This window comes from Ranitomeya variabilis, chromosome 5 (genome assembly GCF_051348905.1).
Source record: "Ranitomeya variabilis isolate aRanVar5 chromosome 5, aRanVar5.hap1, whole genome shotgun sequence".
In the NCBI taxonomy this organism is placed as follows: domain Eukaryota; kingdom Metazoa; phylum Chordata; class Amphibia; order Anura; family Dendrobatidae; genus Ranitomeya; species Ranitomeya variabilis.
In genome coordinates, this window is record NC_135236.1 from 545,167,021 (window position 1) to 545,182,071 (window position 15,051).

A 15,051-nucleotide genomic window follows, 5' to 3' on the forward strand; every position below is an offset into this window, starting at 1 on the left:
AAACTCGGAGAGGGTCATTAACAAGAGCTTCCGGCCATCGGGCCGCAAATGTGCGCACTGCTGACCCCCGTCACATGATCGGGGGTGAGCGGTGCGTCGGTATGACAACCAGAGGGCTCCTTGAGACCTCTATGGTTGTGGATACAAGATTACTATGAGCGCCGACCACTAGGAGTAATTCTACTCCATAGGGGCGATCTGAGCATCGCTCCTACGTAGCAGAGGCGATCAAGTTGTGCCAGCTTCTAGTCTCCCATGGAGGCTATTGAAGCATGTCAAAATTTAAAAAAAAGTTTAAAAAAATAAATAAATAAAATATATAGAAGTTTAAATCACCCCCTTTTCGCCCCATTCAAAATAAAACAATAAAAAAAAATTAAAAAAACCCTGCACATACTTGGTATATCCACGTTTTGGTCACCGCGACATTGCATTAAAATGCAATAACGGACGATCAAAAGATGGTATCTACACTAAAATGGTATAATTAAAAACGTCAGCTCGGCACGCAAAAAATAAGCCCTCACCCAACGCGAGATCATGAAAAATAGAGACGCTACGGGTATCGGAAAATGGCGCAATTTCTTTTTTTTTTACGCAAAGTTTGGATTTTTTTTCATTACTTAGATAAAAGAGAACCTAGACATGTTTGCTGTCTATGAACTCATAATGACCTGGAGAATCATAATGGCAGGTCAGTTCTAGCATTTAGTGAACCTAGCAAAAAAGCCACAAAAAGACAGGTGTGGGATTGCACTTTTTTTTTTACAATTTCACCGCACTTGGAATTTTGTTCCCCGTTTTGTAGTACATGACATGGTAAAACCAATGGTGTCGTTCAAAAGTACAACTCGTCCCGCAAAAAATAAGCCCTCACATGGCCATATTGATGGAAAAATAAAAAAGTTATGGCTCGGGGAAGAAAGGGAGCAAAAAACGAAAACGCAAAACTGAAAAAAAGCTCCGGGTTAAGGGGTTTTAGCCCTACTTTTATTCCCACTGCTTTCCTCAGCATATTTTTTTTTCTGTTTAATCCGCCTTACGGCTCAGGAGATACGGGTGTTTCTATTTGGCGCTAATTTGTATGGTATTTACCAAGGGGAGGAGCTCACATGGTGATTACCGTGTAAAGACACGCCTCCAGAGAATCCTGGGAGCCACACCTCTGTGGCAAATACGAGAACAATTAGCAATAAATAAAAAAGGTCCCGCTCGCCAGGACTGTATGGAATATTTAAATAAAAAGTAAAAAACATGAATACTCAGAGGTCGGAGGGCAGCGGGAATGAAATTAGAGCAAAAATGGGCTACTTCTGTCTGGGTGACAAGTCCAATGTAAACGTAATGTAGATCTTTGTATGTTGTAAAGATCCAATACAATTCCATGGTAATCTTTACTACTCCGATCTAGGGTGCAAGCATGCTCGCAGGTAGCTGTGCACTCCACCAGCCATGTTAATGGGGCCCGACTTATCAATAAAGCAGTACAGAGGTTACGACATGACGCAGCTATTGATGATGGTTCCCCTGGTACTGTTATATATAGGGCACTGACAGTGAGGGCTTACACCTTTCCCACATCATGAAGAAACATGAGAATTAAACATTTACAAGGGGCTGCGCATCCCAATTTTGTTTTTTAAAGAAAAAGTCCAGCATATATAATGTATTATCACTTTTTGTTTGTTACACCATGCTGAACTTTTTCTTAAAAAAAAAAAAAAAAAGGAAGGCAAGCCCCTTTAAATTTTAAAGACACACACCTACCAATGCAGCACCATTCTTCTCCCAGGTAGTCTGCCGGTCCTGCTTCCAACAGGATTTGACCACTGCAAGCAATTACTGGCAGTGATTAATTGTATCAGTCATGTTTGTAGAACCAGGTCTGGATTTCAGCGCCAGTGTCTGTAGATCCCGTTGTGGTCATACGGACACGCGACCACTGCAGACATTTACTGGACAGAGTGGTGACGTGTCACCAATGTGACCAGCGATTGGCGGCAGCAATCACATATCCATCCAGCCGGAAGAGACAGTCTGGGAAACAAGGCATCACTAGTATATCATAGGTCACATTTTTAAAACATTCCATTTTTTTTTTACATAGTGGTGGAGAGCAATTCATAAAAAAAATCACCAAAAATCATTAGAGCTTCCAAGGAAAGCCTCTGGGAGGAAAAGACACGGCCAATGCTTCCAGCAGGTGTTCCTACCGGTGAGTAAAGAGCCGGCTGCAGTTCATTATATAAATATTAGTGGATGTAACAGTGAGAAGAGTTACACATGGATGTGAGATCTTACCTCTTCGTCTTTTCCTCTTTTCTCCATCTTCCCCAATCTCTCCATCCTCATCGTCATCATCATCTGTACCACTGTCATCAGAGCCGGAGATTTCCTCTCCTAAATAAACATATTGAATCCCCATAAGTACGGTTTGCCACAGATTTAGGAGAAATTAGCAGATATCTATTTACTTTTTACCTTCTTCAAGTTTCTTTTTAAGCTCTTCGATTTCTTTCTGAAACTGACGTAAAAGTGCGTCTTTGGGATCCTCGTTAATTCTGGCTTTATTCTTGATATTTTTCGCTCTGTTGGCGTAACGCAGAGTGCTGATCGTTTCATCGTAATTGTAGTCCGCTGGGCCAATGTTTGCACACTGAAGACAGAAGGAGGTTAAAAGAAAAACAAAACCGCTTGTTAAAAAATATGAATACATTGACTTGTTTATTTTACTTGGCTATACACTGTAATGTAACACACGTATATTAGTAACTCTGTACTTTTGGCCAAATTGGTCAGGTACCCTTTGACATTGCAGAAGCAAAGTATATCAGAATTGTCATCTTTCCTAAGTTTTTCTGCACATGTCTGAAGTCGCAGTGTTCACGAGCATCCGCAGGATTTCGAAGCATGTGACCGCAAACTACGAAGGCATAGGCCCATTATAAGGCAGGACTGTTCCATGCATGGAGGACTCCTTTTGGGTCTGATCCACTCATGGGAATATGCAGAGAAAGCACTTAGAAACGTGAAAATTGAAATATAAAGCGAAGTTTTCCCAAACAATGGGGGTTGCCTGAAGTCACAGACATGCCATGTATTTTTAAGATTAACCTGGCCACTAGCTGCATCTAGTGGCCAACTGTGTAGTTACAGTTTATCAACAAAAATGGTAGACTATGAACTTTTTCTAGTAAGCAAAGTCTTTGTTAATTATTTTCTAACACTTTACCAACATCCCAAATGGTGAAGTGAACTGCATAGAACTCTGCAAGAAAACCGAGTCCGAGTCAGAGGTTGCAGGAGGCGGCTGTCAGACACAGCCAGACTCCCCATAGAGAAGATAGATGGTAAGAAAATCTCTCTGCCTTCCTGTTCACTGTATACACAGCACTTAATCTGGGTCTAGAAGGAGCAATATAACAGAATCTTAGGAGACATATATCAGCTCTGCAGTGTAGCCAAGAAGCGGAATTTTCCCTGAACGTGAGCTAACAAACAGCCCATTACAAAAAACAGCAATTAAAAAAAATTGTATTGAAATTAAAGCCTGTTGCTGAGTGAGTGACAAATCTATGGAATATTTTTTTTCTTATGTTACATAAAACATCCTCCAAGAGATCAGAAAATATTGCAGTAAGCACCCATTCCTCTATTCTCTACACAGCGTTCACTGAGCATTATGCTGACTGATGAAGAGAAGACAGGAGCAGTTATAAACCGCTTCCATCATCTCCCCATGGTCCTCAGATGTCAGACTCCAGTGCTTGTATGCTGCTCCCCAAGTCACTCCTCGTTCACCCATAAGAAGGCGGCCAGGACATGAGTCAATACTCTGTGTAAGATCTGAAAATGGCCGAGCTCACGCATTTCAGTATTGTATTGCGCATTTACTTATATAGCAACATAGTATATAACAAAACAGAGGTCTGCCCTATAGGAGATGGATTCAGTGGAATAAATGTAGAGTTAGACTGCAGAATCCTCCCTAGAAGCCTGGGATTTGTCCGCCTTGTTGCAAGTATGTAGCGGAGAAGACGCCTACCATCATGGTCTTGGAGTTTCCCCCCAGAGAATCCTGAAGTAGTCGGGTCAGTTTGGAGTTCCTGTATGGTACGTGAGTGCTTTTTCCATCAACCAGGGCAGAGATGACATTACCCAATGTGGATAGGGACAAGTTGATTTTTGTGGCTTCTTTCAGTCTTTGTCCGGTTGCTCCAGTCTTGGCTTGCCTTTCTGAGCCCTGGGAAAGCAACATATGTATAGATTAATGGGATATAATTCTTATTTAAAAGAGGAGTTATCCAATGACAAGCCTGCCCTGAACAGAAAGCCTGACTCGCTGCTATTCCAGTAAGCAGAGAGAAAAAGAACAGGCCACACACTTTCTGTAATACGGGTTCGGCTCCCAGCTGGATTACACTTGACAACAGGCAGTGGATGAAAAATAAGACAGAAATGACACAGCTAGTGGTCAGCACTTAACATTTCTCAGCCCAAAAATCCTCCAAATACAATGCAGTTTTGGTAGTCAACGCACTAGCCACTTCATGAGCCTGACTTTATTGAGAAGACATTGACCATCTTTATATTCACCATTCCATAATGTCGTAAGAACATTTTAGCATAGAAAATAAAATGAAGAACCAGCCAAGAAATAAAAAGATTCATACCGCCAGGTCTACGAGATGTAGCTTCCCCATTCGCACATGGATATTGCCATCAGCACCTTTCTCACTGCACTCGATGGTGATGGTGAATATGGCGTGTGAGCGGGAGCTGTGCTCGTTCATGTTTGTGGCGCCAACCGAACCTGGGGAAATTAAAGAACATTGCACTCTTACAATTCACGAGCATGAGACAGTATAAAATAATGTCCTCCTCCAGTACTGGATCTGTGGGGATGACTTCCATTACGTAGGAGGTGGAGCCCTGCTCTCTTAACAAAGCCATGGACTATAAAAGTATATCAGCAAGGCCTTTATACGCCGATCATGAGCACATCTCAAAGCCACTATCTGCATGAGGACAACCCCTTTAAAGAGGTTCCATTTAGGTAAAGGCTAATCAAAAATTAAAAGTTCTACAACGTTCTAATGTACTTTGTGTATCAATACTACACCTTGTTTCGAGATACTTGTTTTTAGCGGCAGAGGGAGCCCAGCCTGGCAGCCGAGGGAGCCCAGCTTTGCAGCCGGCGGCAGAGGGAGCCCAGACTCGCAGCTGGCGGAAGAGGGCACCCAGGCTCGCAGCCGGCAACAGAGGGCGCCCAGGCTGGCAGACGGCAACAGAGGGCGCCCAGGCTGGCAGACGGCAACAGAGGGCGCCCAGGCTCACAGCCCGCAACAGAGGGCGCCCAGGCTGGCAGACGGCAACAGAGGGCGCCCAGGCTGGCAGACGGCAACAGAGGGCACCCAGGCTGGCAGACGGCAACAGAGGGCACCCAGGCTGGCAGACGGCAACAGAGGGCGCCCAGGCTGGCAGACGGCAACAGAGGGCACCCAGGCTGGCAGACGGCAACAGAGGGCACCCAGGCTGGCAGACGGCAACAGAGGGCACCCAGGCTGGCAGACGGCAACAGAGGGCACCCAGGCTCGCAGTTAGAGAGGGAAAGCTGGTAAGTAGCTAACGCCAATCTCAGCTGACCAGAGGATAAAACTGTTCACAGGGTAGACAGTACTCCGTACTAAACAGGCAGGCATAGCTGTCTTCAGTTATTTATCACCTATCGACTGGTGTTGTACATCTCCTCATTGGGAGCCCTTACACAAAGACCACCACCGGACAGGAGAAAGGAGGTCCAGATCCTACATTACTCATTTGAGGGTATTGGTCCATAAAAAGTTGGTGACTGGCACAATGAAACACACTAAACATAACAAACTTGCGTAATTGAGTCCTTAGAGATAAACAGAGCATTCATTTTCCACAAAAAGCCAGGAAAAGTTATAATAACATATCTATGCGCAACTTCTGGCTTGTCACTGGTCATGTAGCCAAAGGTCGCCATGTACAAGTGAATGGGATCCCTCTGTGAACCCTAGGGCACCGTGACCGCACCAAATGACAGAAAATCCAACGTCATCTGATTTCTGTGACTTGCTTGTGGCAGTGCCCTAGAGGTCCCATTCACTTATTCTGTGCTACAATGTAGTAGCGACACATCGATCCACTCTGGGTTGTGGCCAGACCACTAATACAGCCCCAACCTAACACGCCAGCAAGAGATGAAGAATGGCAAGTTACCAGTCAAGCTTTGAATTGGACAGTCATGTGCTACAGATCGGCTGCTTAGGAAGCACTGAGACAACATCTATAATAAGTGTGCAGAGGAACAATGGAAATGGCCACACTCACCAATTAGGTCTCAGCATTGTGCTGAACAGAAATTTGGGAAATGGCTACATCCTGTAATCGGGTGCTGTAGACATTAATCACAAGCATGACTTACGATTTTTGTGTCCCAGCGTCATGATCCGATCCATATCGTCAGCGTTATTCACCACGTATCCAGATAGGTCTTTGATGTAAACTCCGACATCAGGCCGCTCTTTAACCTAAGACAATGCGGTTCTCATGAATAAAAGGAGTCTTTGGAATAAAAACGTCATAAGAGCATTAAAGAATCGCTCAGCCATGGACGGTGATCGCGTGCTCCTATATCAATCTACGCTGCTTGTCTCCAGATGATCTCTCAGCTCTCCTGAGATTAAGGAGCATCACTTCTTACAACATCTGTTATTTCCTCTACAAGTGTATTAAATTGACAACTGGGCGTTACCAGTTGTGGGTGTGTCTCTACAGAGTCAGTCCAATCAGTGCTAACCACCTAAGCGCACACCCTTTTCGAACAGTAACTTTGAGTTGTCAAATATCAAATATAATAAGTACTCATAAAGAGAACACATTAAGGACATTTCTTATGGCACCCTTACCTCCAGTCTTTGTGTTTGGTCCTTCCCAAGTAAGTCCCGTACCTCCTCATTATAAATTTCCAAGTAAGACACTCTCACCAGAAACCTAGAAAACAAATATCAAGCTGAAAAAAATGCAATATAAACAACAAGCAGAACAAGCACAAAAAAAATACACCTGGACCTACTACAGGTATCGGGGTAATCGCCTTACATCCTGGCACCTGTAGGTGGTCCAGAGCGTTGTGTGATAAATGACCTTCATGGTTCCCTCACTCCTCTCCCAGTACCAGAACGACAAGAACAGGAGCGAGAAGTTCTCAGTGCTGTCAAGTCAGAGACAGAAACTCTCACCAGACACTGCTGAAAATGTCAGTTCTGCTATCGGGAGTTTTCTTTTTCTCCCTCTATGAACTGCCTTCTTACGATTGGGCAGCGACGTAGAGGGGAAAAAGTAAACTGCCCTCTTGGAAGAAGAGAAAATTTGCATATTGGGCGCGGTAGAATTCATGACCCCAAAGGCTTCCATAGGAAAAATTAAAATGTAAGCCGCATTTTAGTTTAGTCACTGAATGAGGAGATCGGCAACTACTATACAAAAGGAGTAAAAAGTCCTTTTTAATCCAATTACGGTCAAAATTCTGACAGGACGCATTGCTGCATCACCAGAGGTTTCTAAACCACAAGCTATTAACCCTTTAGTCAATCTTGATCACCAACATAATTGACACCTTTTTAACTCCTCCAGCCCCTTAGCTTTAACTGCTAGGAAGTGTTTATTTTTGGGTTGTCAAAACCTGTGTGTGCCCAGTTAAAAAGTAAAAAATAAAATTGGTACTTAATAGGTAAAAGAAAGCATGTCTAAGATAAGTTTATGCATTTTATCGTTATGTATTTTTCCAACTTATATATATTGGTTTATTAGAGGAGTTGCCCACTAGTCAGCTAGTCACAATACAAAACTTAGGGGTTCTTGGGTCTTCTTTTTTTAAAGATAGACAAGTTGACTTTTAAAACTCACACAGCTCGGACACTTTCCTCACAAACTGACCAGCTCCTCCAGTCCATACAATGGTTTCTGGTGGCGGAGCATGTGACCAGCCCCATAAAACACCTGACACGGGAAAGCAGCTTTTCTATTGGAGGAAGCTGATGCTCTGGTCATATGCTCCTCAGCCAGCAGCAACTATATGGACACTGTGCAGGTCAGTTTGTGAGGAAAGATGGACTAATAAGAGAAAATAGCCAACCTACGGCTGCACAGCTTAACCCCTTCACGACATGCGCCGTACTAGTACTGCGCATGTCGTGTCTCCCCCTTTTATGTGGGCTCAGCGCCGGAGCCCACATAAAAGTCGCGACATGTCAGCTATTTAGTACAGCTGACATGTGCGCGCAATAGCGGCGGGTGAAATCGCGATTCACCCGTCGCTATTAACCTGTTAAATGCCGCTGTCAAACGCTAACAGCGACATTTAACTACCGCTTCCGGCCGTGCGGCCGGAAATGAGCGCATCGCCGACCCCCGTCACATGATCGGGGGTCAGCGATGCGTCAGAATGATAACCATAGAGGTCCTTGAGACCTCTATGGTTACTGATGCCGGACTGCTGTGAGCGCCACCCTGTGATCTGCGCTCACAGCACACCTGCAATTCAGCTACATAGCAGCGATTTGATGATCGCTGCTATGTAGCAGAGCCGATCCAGTTGTGCCAGCGCCGATCCAGTTGTGCCAGCGCCGATCCAGTTGTGCCAGCACCGATCCAGTTGTGCCAGCTTCTAGCCTCCCATGGAGGCTATTGAAGCATGGAAAAAGTTAAAGAAAAATGTTTTTAAAAATATGAAAAAAAAATAAATAAAAAATTAAAGTTTAAATCACTCCCCTTTCACCCCATCCAAAATAAAATAAAATAAAATCAAACCTAAACATATTTGGTATCGCCGCGTTCAGAATCGCCCGATCTATCAATAAAAAAAAAAGCATTAACCTGATCGCTAAACGGCGTATCGAAAAAAAAAAATGTGAAAAGCCAGAATTACGTTTTTTTGGTCGCCGCGACATTGCATTAAAATGCAATAATGGGCGATCAAAAGAACGTATCTGTACAAAAGTGGTATCATTAAAAACGTCACCTCGGCACGCAAAAAATAAGCCCTCACCCGACCCCAGATCACGAAAAATGGAGACGCTTCGGGTCTGAAGACCGCTCTCATCATTCTCCCCTGCTTATGCTGCAATCAGCACTAGCAGGGGAGAATGATGAGAGCGATCTTTAGCACCCGACACCACCGGGTCGCCGCCTGAGCTTTAGATAAATAAATTTAAAAAAACTGCATGGGTTCCCCATTATTTTTGATAACCAGCCAGACAAAACTGAGAGCTACAGGTTGCAACCCTCAGCTGTCAGCTTTAGCAAGGTTGGTTATCAAGAATGGAGGGGTCCCCATGCCGTGTTTCTAATTATTTAAATAATTTAAAAAAATGGTGTGGGTTCCCCCTCATTTTTAACAACCAGCCTTACTAAAGCTGACAGCTGGGGGCGGTATTCTCAGGCTGGTAAGGGGCCATTGATATTGGACCCCTTACCAGCCTAAAAATAGCAGCCCACAGCCGCCCCGAAAAGGCACATCCATGAGAAGCCCCAATTCTGGCGCTTTGCCCGGCACTTCCCACTTGCCATGTAGTAAGTGGGGTTCATTTCTTTGGGGTTGATGTCACCTTTGTATTGTCTGGTGATATCAAGCCCACGGATTACTAATGGAGAGGCATCTATAAGACACCTATTCATTACTAATCCTATAGTTGTATTGTAAATAAACACACAGCAAATATAAAGTCTCAAAAGCCTCTTCATTACTAATCCGTGAGCTTGATGTCACCAGACAATACAAATGTGACATCAAGCCCACTTACCATAGCCACAAGGCAAGCGAGAAGAGCCGGGCAAAGCACCAGACTTAGCGCATCTAATAGATGTGCCTTTTCTGGGCGGCTATTGTTAGGATGGGGCGCCAATATCCATGGCCCCTTACCAGCCTGAGAATAACAGCCCCCAGCTGTCTGCTTTAGCTTGGCTGGTAGTCAAAAATAGTGTCGATCCAACACCGTTTTTTTCAATTACTTATATAAATAATTAAAAATATGATGTGGGGACCCCTCTATTCTTAATAAACAACCTTGCTAAAGGTCACAGATGAGGGTTGCAGTCCACAGCTGTCAGTTTTACCTGGCTGGTTATCAAAAATACTCCCATCAGCCGCTGCCTGTTCTCGCTGTTATCAGTTGAATACAACTCTCAACATTCTCCCCTGTTCGCATTGATTGCAGCGCCAGCAGAAAAGAATGATGTGAGCTGTCATCAGCACCCAACGCCGGGGAATAGCACAAACAGGCGCCGGTACGTGTGGTACTGATGCGGCACATGGTTGCCATACGTATGCCACAAGTATGACACACACGTACACTGATATCTCCGGTACTGGTTTTTCCGGTAATGGAAATATCAGGACGTGTGAAATAGCCCTAATACTGTATGAATGATAAAGTAGCACGGCCATATATGTGGAGCACAGGGACAGATGTACTCATAAAAGACCATTTTTAGACCATCACATTTTGCAAAGAATGAGTCCAATTAGACCACATTCACACTAGCAGTATTTGGTGAGGTTTTTTTTACATCAGTATTTGTAAGCCAAAACCAGGAGAGGAACAAACAGAGGAAAATTATAATAGAAACACGTCACCACTTCTGCATTTATCACCCACTCCTGGTTTTGGCTTACAAATATGGATGTAAAATCCTGAATGTGTGAACGTGGCCTCATGGACAAGCAAGCTATAGCCTTACCGTGTATCTCCTTCCGCTTTTGCAATATGTCCAAATACATGGGCAAATGAATTAGGAATGATCCCTCGGAGTTCAGGGACAGCTCGCACTCCCTCCATTGTAAATGTTTTACCTGTACCAGTCTGCCCATAGGCAAATATCGTCCCTGGAAAAGAAATTAGGTAGAATCAGGCCATTATTTTCTCCTACATGGGAAAAAAACCTATTCATCAGTGAGCTGGAGCAGATTATTATCTGTTTAGTCCGTTTTACCATCACTGTAGTATCAGTTTTTCTTTTATGACAAACAAATATATTCCCAAGCATCTCTTACCCACTAAAGACGCGCTCCACCAAAGGGTTAACTTTAATAAACCTGTGCATGTAATGTAGTGTATTAAAGGGACTCTGTCACCTGAATTTGGAGGGAACAATTTTCAGCCATAGGGGCGGGGTTTTCGGGTGTTTGATTCACCCTTTCCTTACCCGCTGGCTGCATGCTGGCTGCAATATTGGATTGAAGTTCATTCTCTGTCCTCCACAGTATACACCTGCGTAAGGTAAGATTGCCTTGTGCAGGCATGGACTACGGAGGACAGAGAATGAACTTCAATCCAATATTGCAGCCAGCGGGTAAGGAAAGGGTGAATCAAACACCCCAAAACCCCGCCCCTATGGCTGAAAATTGTTCCCTCCAAATTCAGGTGACAGAGTCCCTTTAATATACTCACCTACCACCACCTTCTCCGGGATCCAGCGCTGTTCTGCTCCTCCTCCCGGTGAGGCCACCGCTCCTCCTCTCGGTCAGGCCACCGCTCCTCCTCTCGGTCAGGCCACCGCTCCTCCTCTCGGTCAGGCCACCGCTCCTCCTCTCGGTCAGGCCACCGCTCCTCCTCTCGGTCAGGCCACCGCTCCTCCTCTCGGTCAGGCCACCGCTCCTCCTCCCGGTGAGGCCACCGCTCCTCCTCTCGGTCAGGCCACCGCTCCTCCTCTCGGTCAGGCCACCGCTCCTCCTCTCGGTCAGGCCACCGCTCCTCCTCTCAGTGAGGCCACCGCTCCTCCTCTCAGTGAGGCCACCGCTTTTCCTCTCAGTGAGGCCACCGCTCCTCCTCTCAGTGAGGCCACCGCTCCTCCTCTCAGTGAGGCCACCGCTCCTCCTCTCAGTGAGGCCACCGCTCCTCCTCTCAGTGAGGCCACCGCTCCTCCTCTCAGTGAGGCCACCGCTCCTCCTCTCAGTGAGGCCACCGCACCTCCTCTCAGTGAGGCCACCGCTCCTCCTCTCAGTGAGGCCACCGCTCCTCCTCTCGGTCAGGCCACCGCTCCTCCTCTCGGTCAGGCCACCGCTCCTCCTCTCGGTCAGGCCACCGCTCCTCCTCTCGGTCAGGCCACCGCTCCTCCTCTCAGTGAGGCCACCGCTCCTCCTCTCAGTGAGGCCACCGCTCCTCCTCTCAGTGAGGCCACCGCTCCTCCTCTCAGTGAGGCCACCGCTCCTCCTCTCAGTGAGGCCACCACTCCTCCTCTCAGTGAGGCCACCGCTCCTCCTCTCAGTGAGGCCACCGCTCCTCCTCTCAGTGAGGCCACCGCTCCTCCTCTCAGTGAGGCCACCGCTCCTCCTCTCAAGTGAGGCCACCGCTCCTCCTCTCAGTGAGGCCACCGCTCCTCCTCTCAGTGAGGCCACCGCTCCTCCTCCCGGTGAGGCCACCGCTCCTCCTCCCGGTGAGGCCACCGCTCCTCCTCCCGGTGAGGCCACCGCTCCTCCTCTCGGTGATGCCACTGCTCCTCAGTCTCTCCGGCTCATATGACCAGCAAGTCATGACATAGAACTACATATGTTCAGTCTTTTGAGTGTTTATTTTGCGCCTTTCAGGCAGATTACGGAGATTACCCGCCTATTACACTACCCTAATACACTGCCAGTTTTAATAAATATTGAAAATTGTAAAAATCTGAATTCTATTCTGACAATGCACAGCAAATGCTAGCAGCTATCGAGGGAATATGTCACCATGTTTTGGCCACTTAATCTGAGAGCAACAAAATATAGACCCTGATTCCAGTTATGTATCGCTTACTGGGCTTGACACAGTTTTGATAAGATCACTGTTTTATCAGCAGGAGATTATTACTAGAGGACTAGACAACCTGCTGCCATGTAGTCCTCTATATTCATGAGCTCTCCATAACTCTATCCCCACCACTGACAGGCAGGTTTCTGCCTATGCACTGTGCACACAGAAAGCGGCCTATCAGTGGTGTGGGTGGGATTATAGAGAGCTCAGCATTCAGAGAACTGCTACATCTGCGGCAGATAAAACAGAGATTGTATAAAAGATGCAACAGGATCCTGGTATGTGAAATCACTGGAATCAGGGTCTCTGCCCCAACTGATACAGATAGGAGAGCTAAAACATGGTGACAGATTCTCTGTAAGTTTACAGCTCATCGATCAGAGTAAGATCCATGCCAGCATAACAAGAGACTGAGATCAAGCTCTAGTCATAGACGTGTTGCCCCCCAGACAGGTACGCACCGTTGTAGCCCTCCAGCACGGAGTCGATGATAGGCCGGGCCGTCAGGTTATACACGTCCAGCTGTTTACTGTCCGGCCCGAACACCGTGTCAAAGGTAAAGGTCTTCGGGGGCTCGTTCATGGAGTCCACCTTATGCACGGCGATGGTGCCCCGCATTTCATCCACGCGGACGGCCATCCTGTTACCCATGGCCTTCTCTCGCTCGTTCAGGGGGCGACACCGCACCACCACCTTCACGTTGTCGCAGGACTCCGGCTTCTCCGCTTTGTTGATCTGTGGGCAGAATAGAAATACGTGCAGCCATTAGTGGCTCCGGCCCCATTGGTGGCTCCGGCCCCATTGGTGGCTCCGGCCCCATTACTACCATGGCAGCGCATCTTCCCGTGTCATTGTGGCCACACAGGAGGATGCCCTGGCAGGGGGAGGCCTCGCAGCTGAATCCATGACTCGCCAGCAGCGCAGCTGCACAGGGCAGGATTTGCCAGTCCCACCCCCCATTACCGGCATCTTGGCGATGACTCCGGGCCGGTCCCCGCGCATTAGAAGCGACCCCGGCTCCACTGACACCTCGGCCAATTCCCTGGACCAGCACTTTCGTTACGCGCATGCGCCGAGCTGACTGCGCTAATATGAGTGACAGGAGATTTGACCAATGCCTGAGAAGAATGACTATCGGCTGCAGACTCAAGTGTCCAATCACTGAGCTTTATTTCCCTGCTGCAAACACATAGGGAGGAATGTGTCCAAGTAGGCGACTGACGGGAGGGATCCGACCAATAGGAAGCCAGCTTGTCTCTAGGCTAGTGGTGTTGTGCTGCGTGTGACCTCTGGGTGTAGCAGTCGCCATGGTAACAGTTGTAAAGGCCGGTGTAACGCCCCCCTCCCTTTGTCACGCCCCCTCCCTCACTATTGTGGTTTTAACCAGGCCCCCAGGTGCCATACTCACGCCCGTTGTTCTGAAAATTGTCGGCATGTCGTAGATAGTAGGGATGGGCGAGGCTACGGAGTCACGTGCCGCAAACTGACCAATCACGGCCAAGCAACAGCTGAAGATGCAGGGTGGAGAGAAGAGGAGCTCTGGGCGGCAACATGCCTGAAAATTTCAGGGAGGGGCGTGAGTATGGCACCTGGGGGCCTGGTTAAAACCACAATAGTGAGGGAGGGGGCGTGACAAAGGGAGGGGGGCGTTACTATGCCCAGAAATTTCAGGGCGTCTTCATTTCTGTAAAGGGGGGTGATTAAAGCAGCGGGGAGTGACTACATGCCGAGAAGGGGAGTGTATACATGCCCAGAAATTTCACCAGAGGGCGTGATTAAGGCAGGGGGGAGTATATACATGCCCAGGAAGGAATGTCAGTCCTGAACGTGCATTCATTGAACACTCAGGACAGATAGCCGAGAGGAGAAAAGCAGTTATGGAGGACGCTACGGCGGTGAGTGCGATTATCGTGCCGTGTGGATGAGCCCCTATCTCTTCACGATGCTGAAGTTGGTTTCTTATTCAGCAGTTTCTTATTCGGCTATTTTTTATTTTCTGTTTTTTTCAGGTTTTTCAATAAAAATAAACCATTCTAAGTATATAATATTATGCGGTCATGTGCCCTCTTGTGAATACACTTAAAAACAGATAAAAATATTAGAAGGCTGGCACAAAAATGGGCATCAAAGTGGGCACTGAGGTATGGTATTAAAGGTGTTAAATGGCTTTGTGCCACTGATCTGACACCTGATTTACATACCTTGTGATGCCACACATCAAGTTCCTGTCAATCCA

The 15,051-nt window shown here is 46.8% G+C and overlaps 1 protein-coding gene across 2 annotated transcripts in view; it reads right to left on the reverse strand.

The window, feature by feature from the left end:
* The window catches only part of KIF3A (kinesin family member 3A), a 74,243-nt gene extending 60,308 nt beyond the window's left edge, over nt 1–13,935 (reverse strand). For both annotated transcript variants that reach the window (XM_077265869.1, XM_077265870.1), the window contains exons 1-9: nt 13,779–13,935; nt 13,277–13,550; nt 10,768–10,912; nt 6,936–7,020; nt 6,452–6,557; nt 4,674–4,813; nt 4,046–4,243; nt 2,482–2,656; nt 2,302–2,400 (exon numbers count right to left, since the gene is read on the reverse strand). In XM_077265869.1, coding sequence (XP_077121984.1) covers nt 2,302–2,400; nt 2,482–2,656; nt 4,046–4,243; nt 4,674–4,813; nt 6,452–6,557; nt 6,936–7,020; nt 10,768–10,912; nt 13,277–13,550; nt 13,779–13,817 — 1,261 coding nt within the window. In that variant the 5' untranslated portion in view covers nt 13,818–13,935. The remainder of the gene's footprint in view (nt 1–2,301; nt 2,401–2,481; nt 2,657–4,045; nt 4,244–4,673; nt 4,814–6,451; nt 6,558–6,935; nt 7,021–10,767; nt 10,913–13,276; nt 13,551–13,778) is intronic.
* Nucleotides 13,936–15,051: the final 1,116 nt, after the last annotated feature.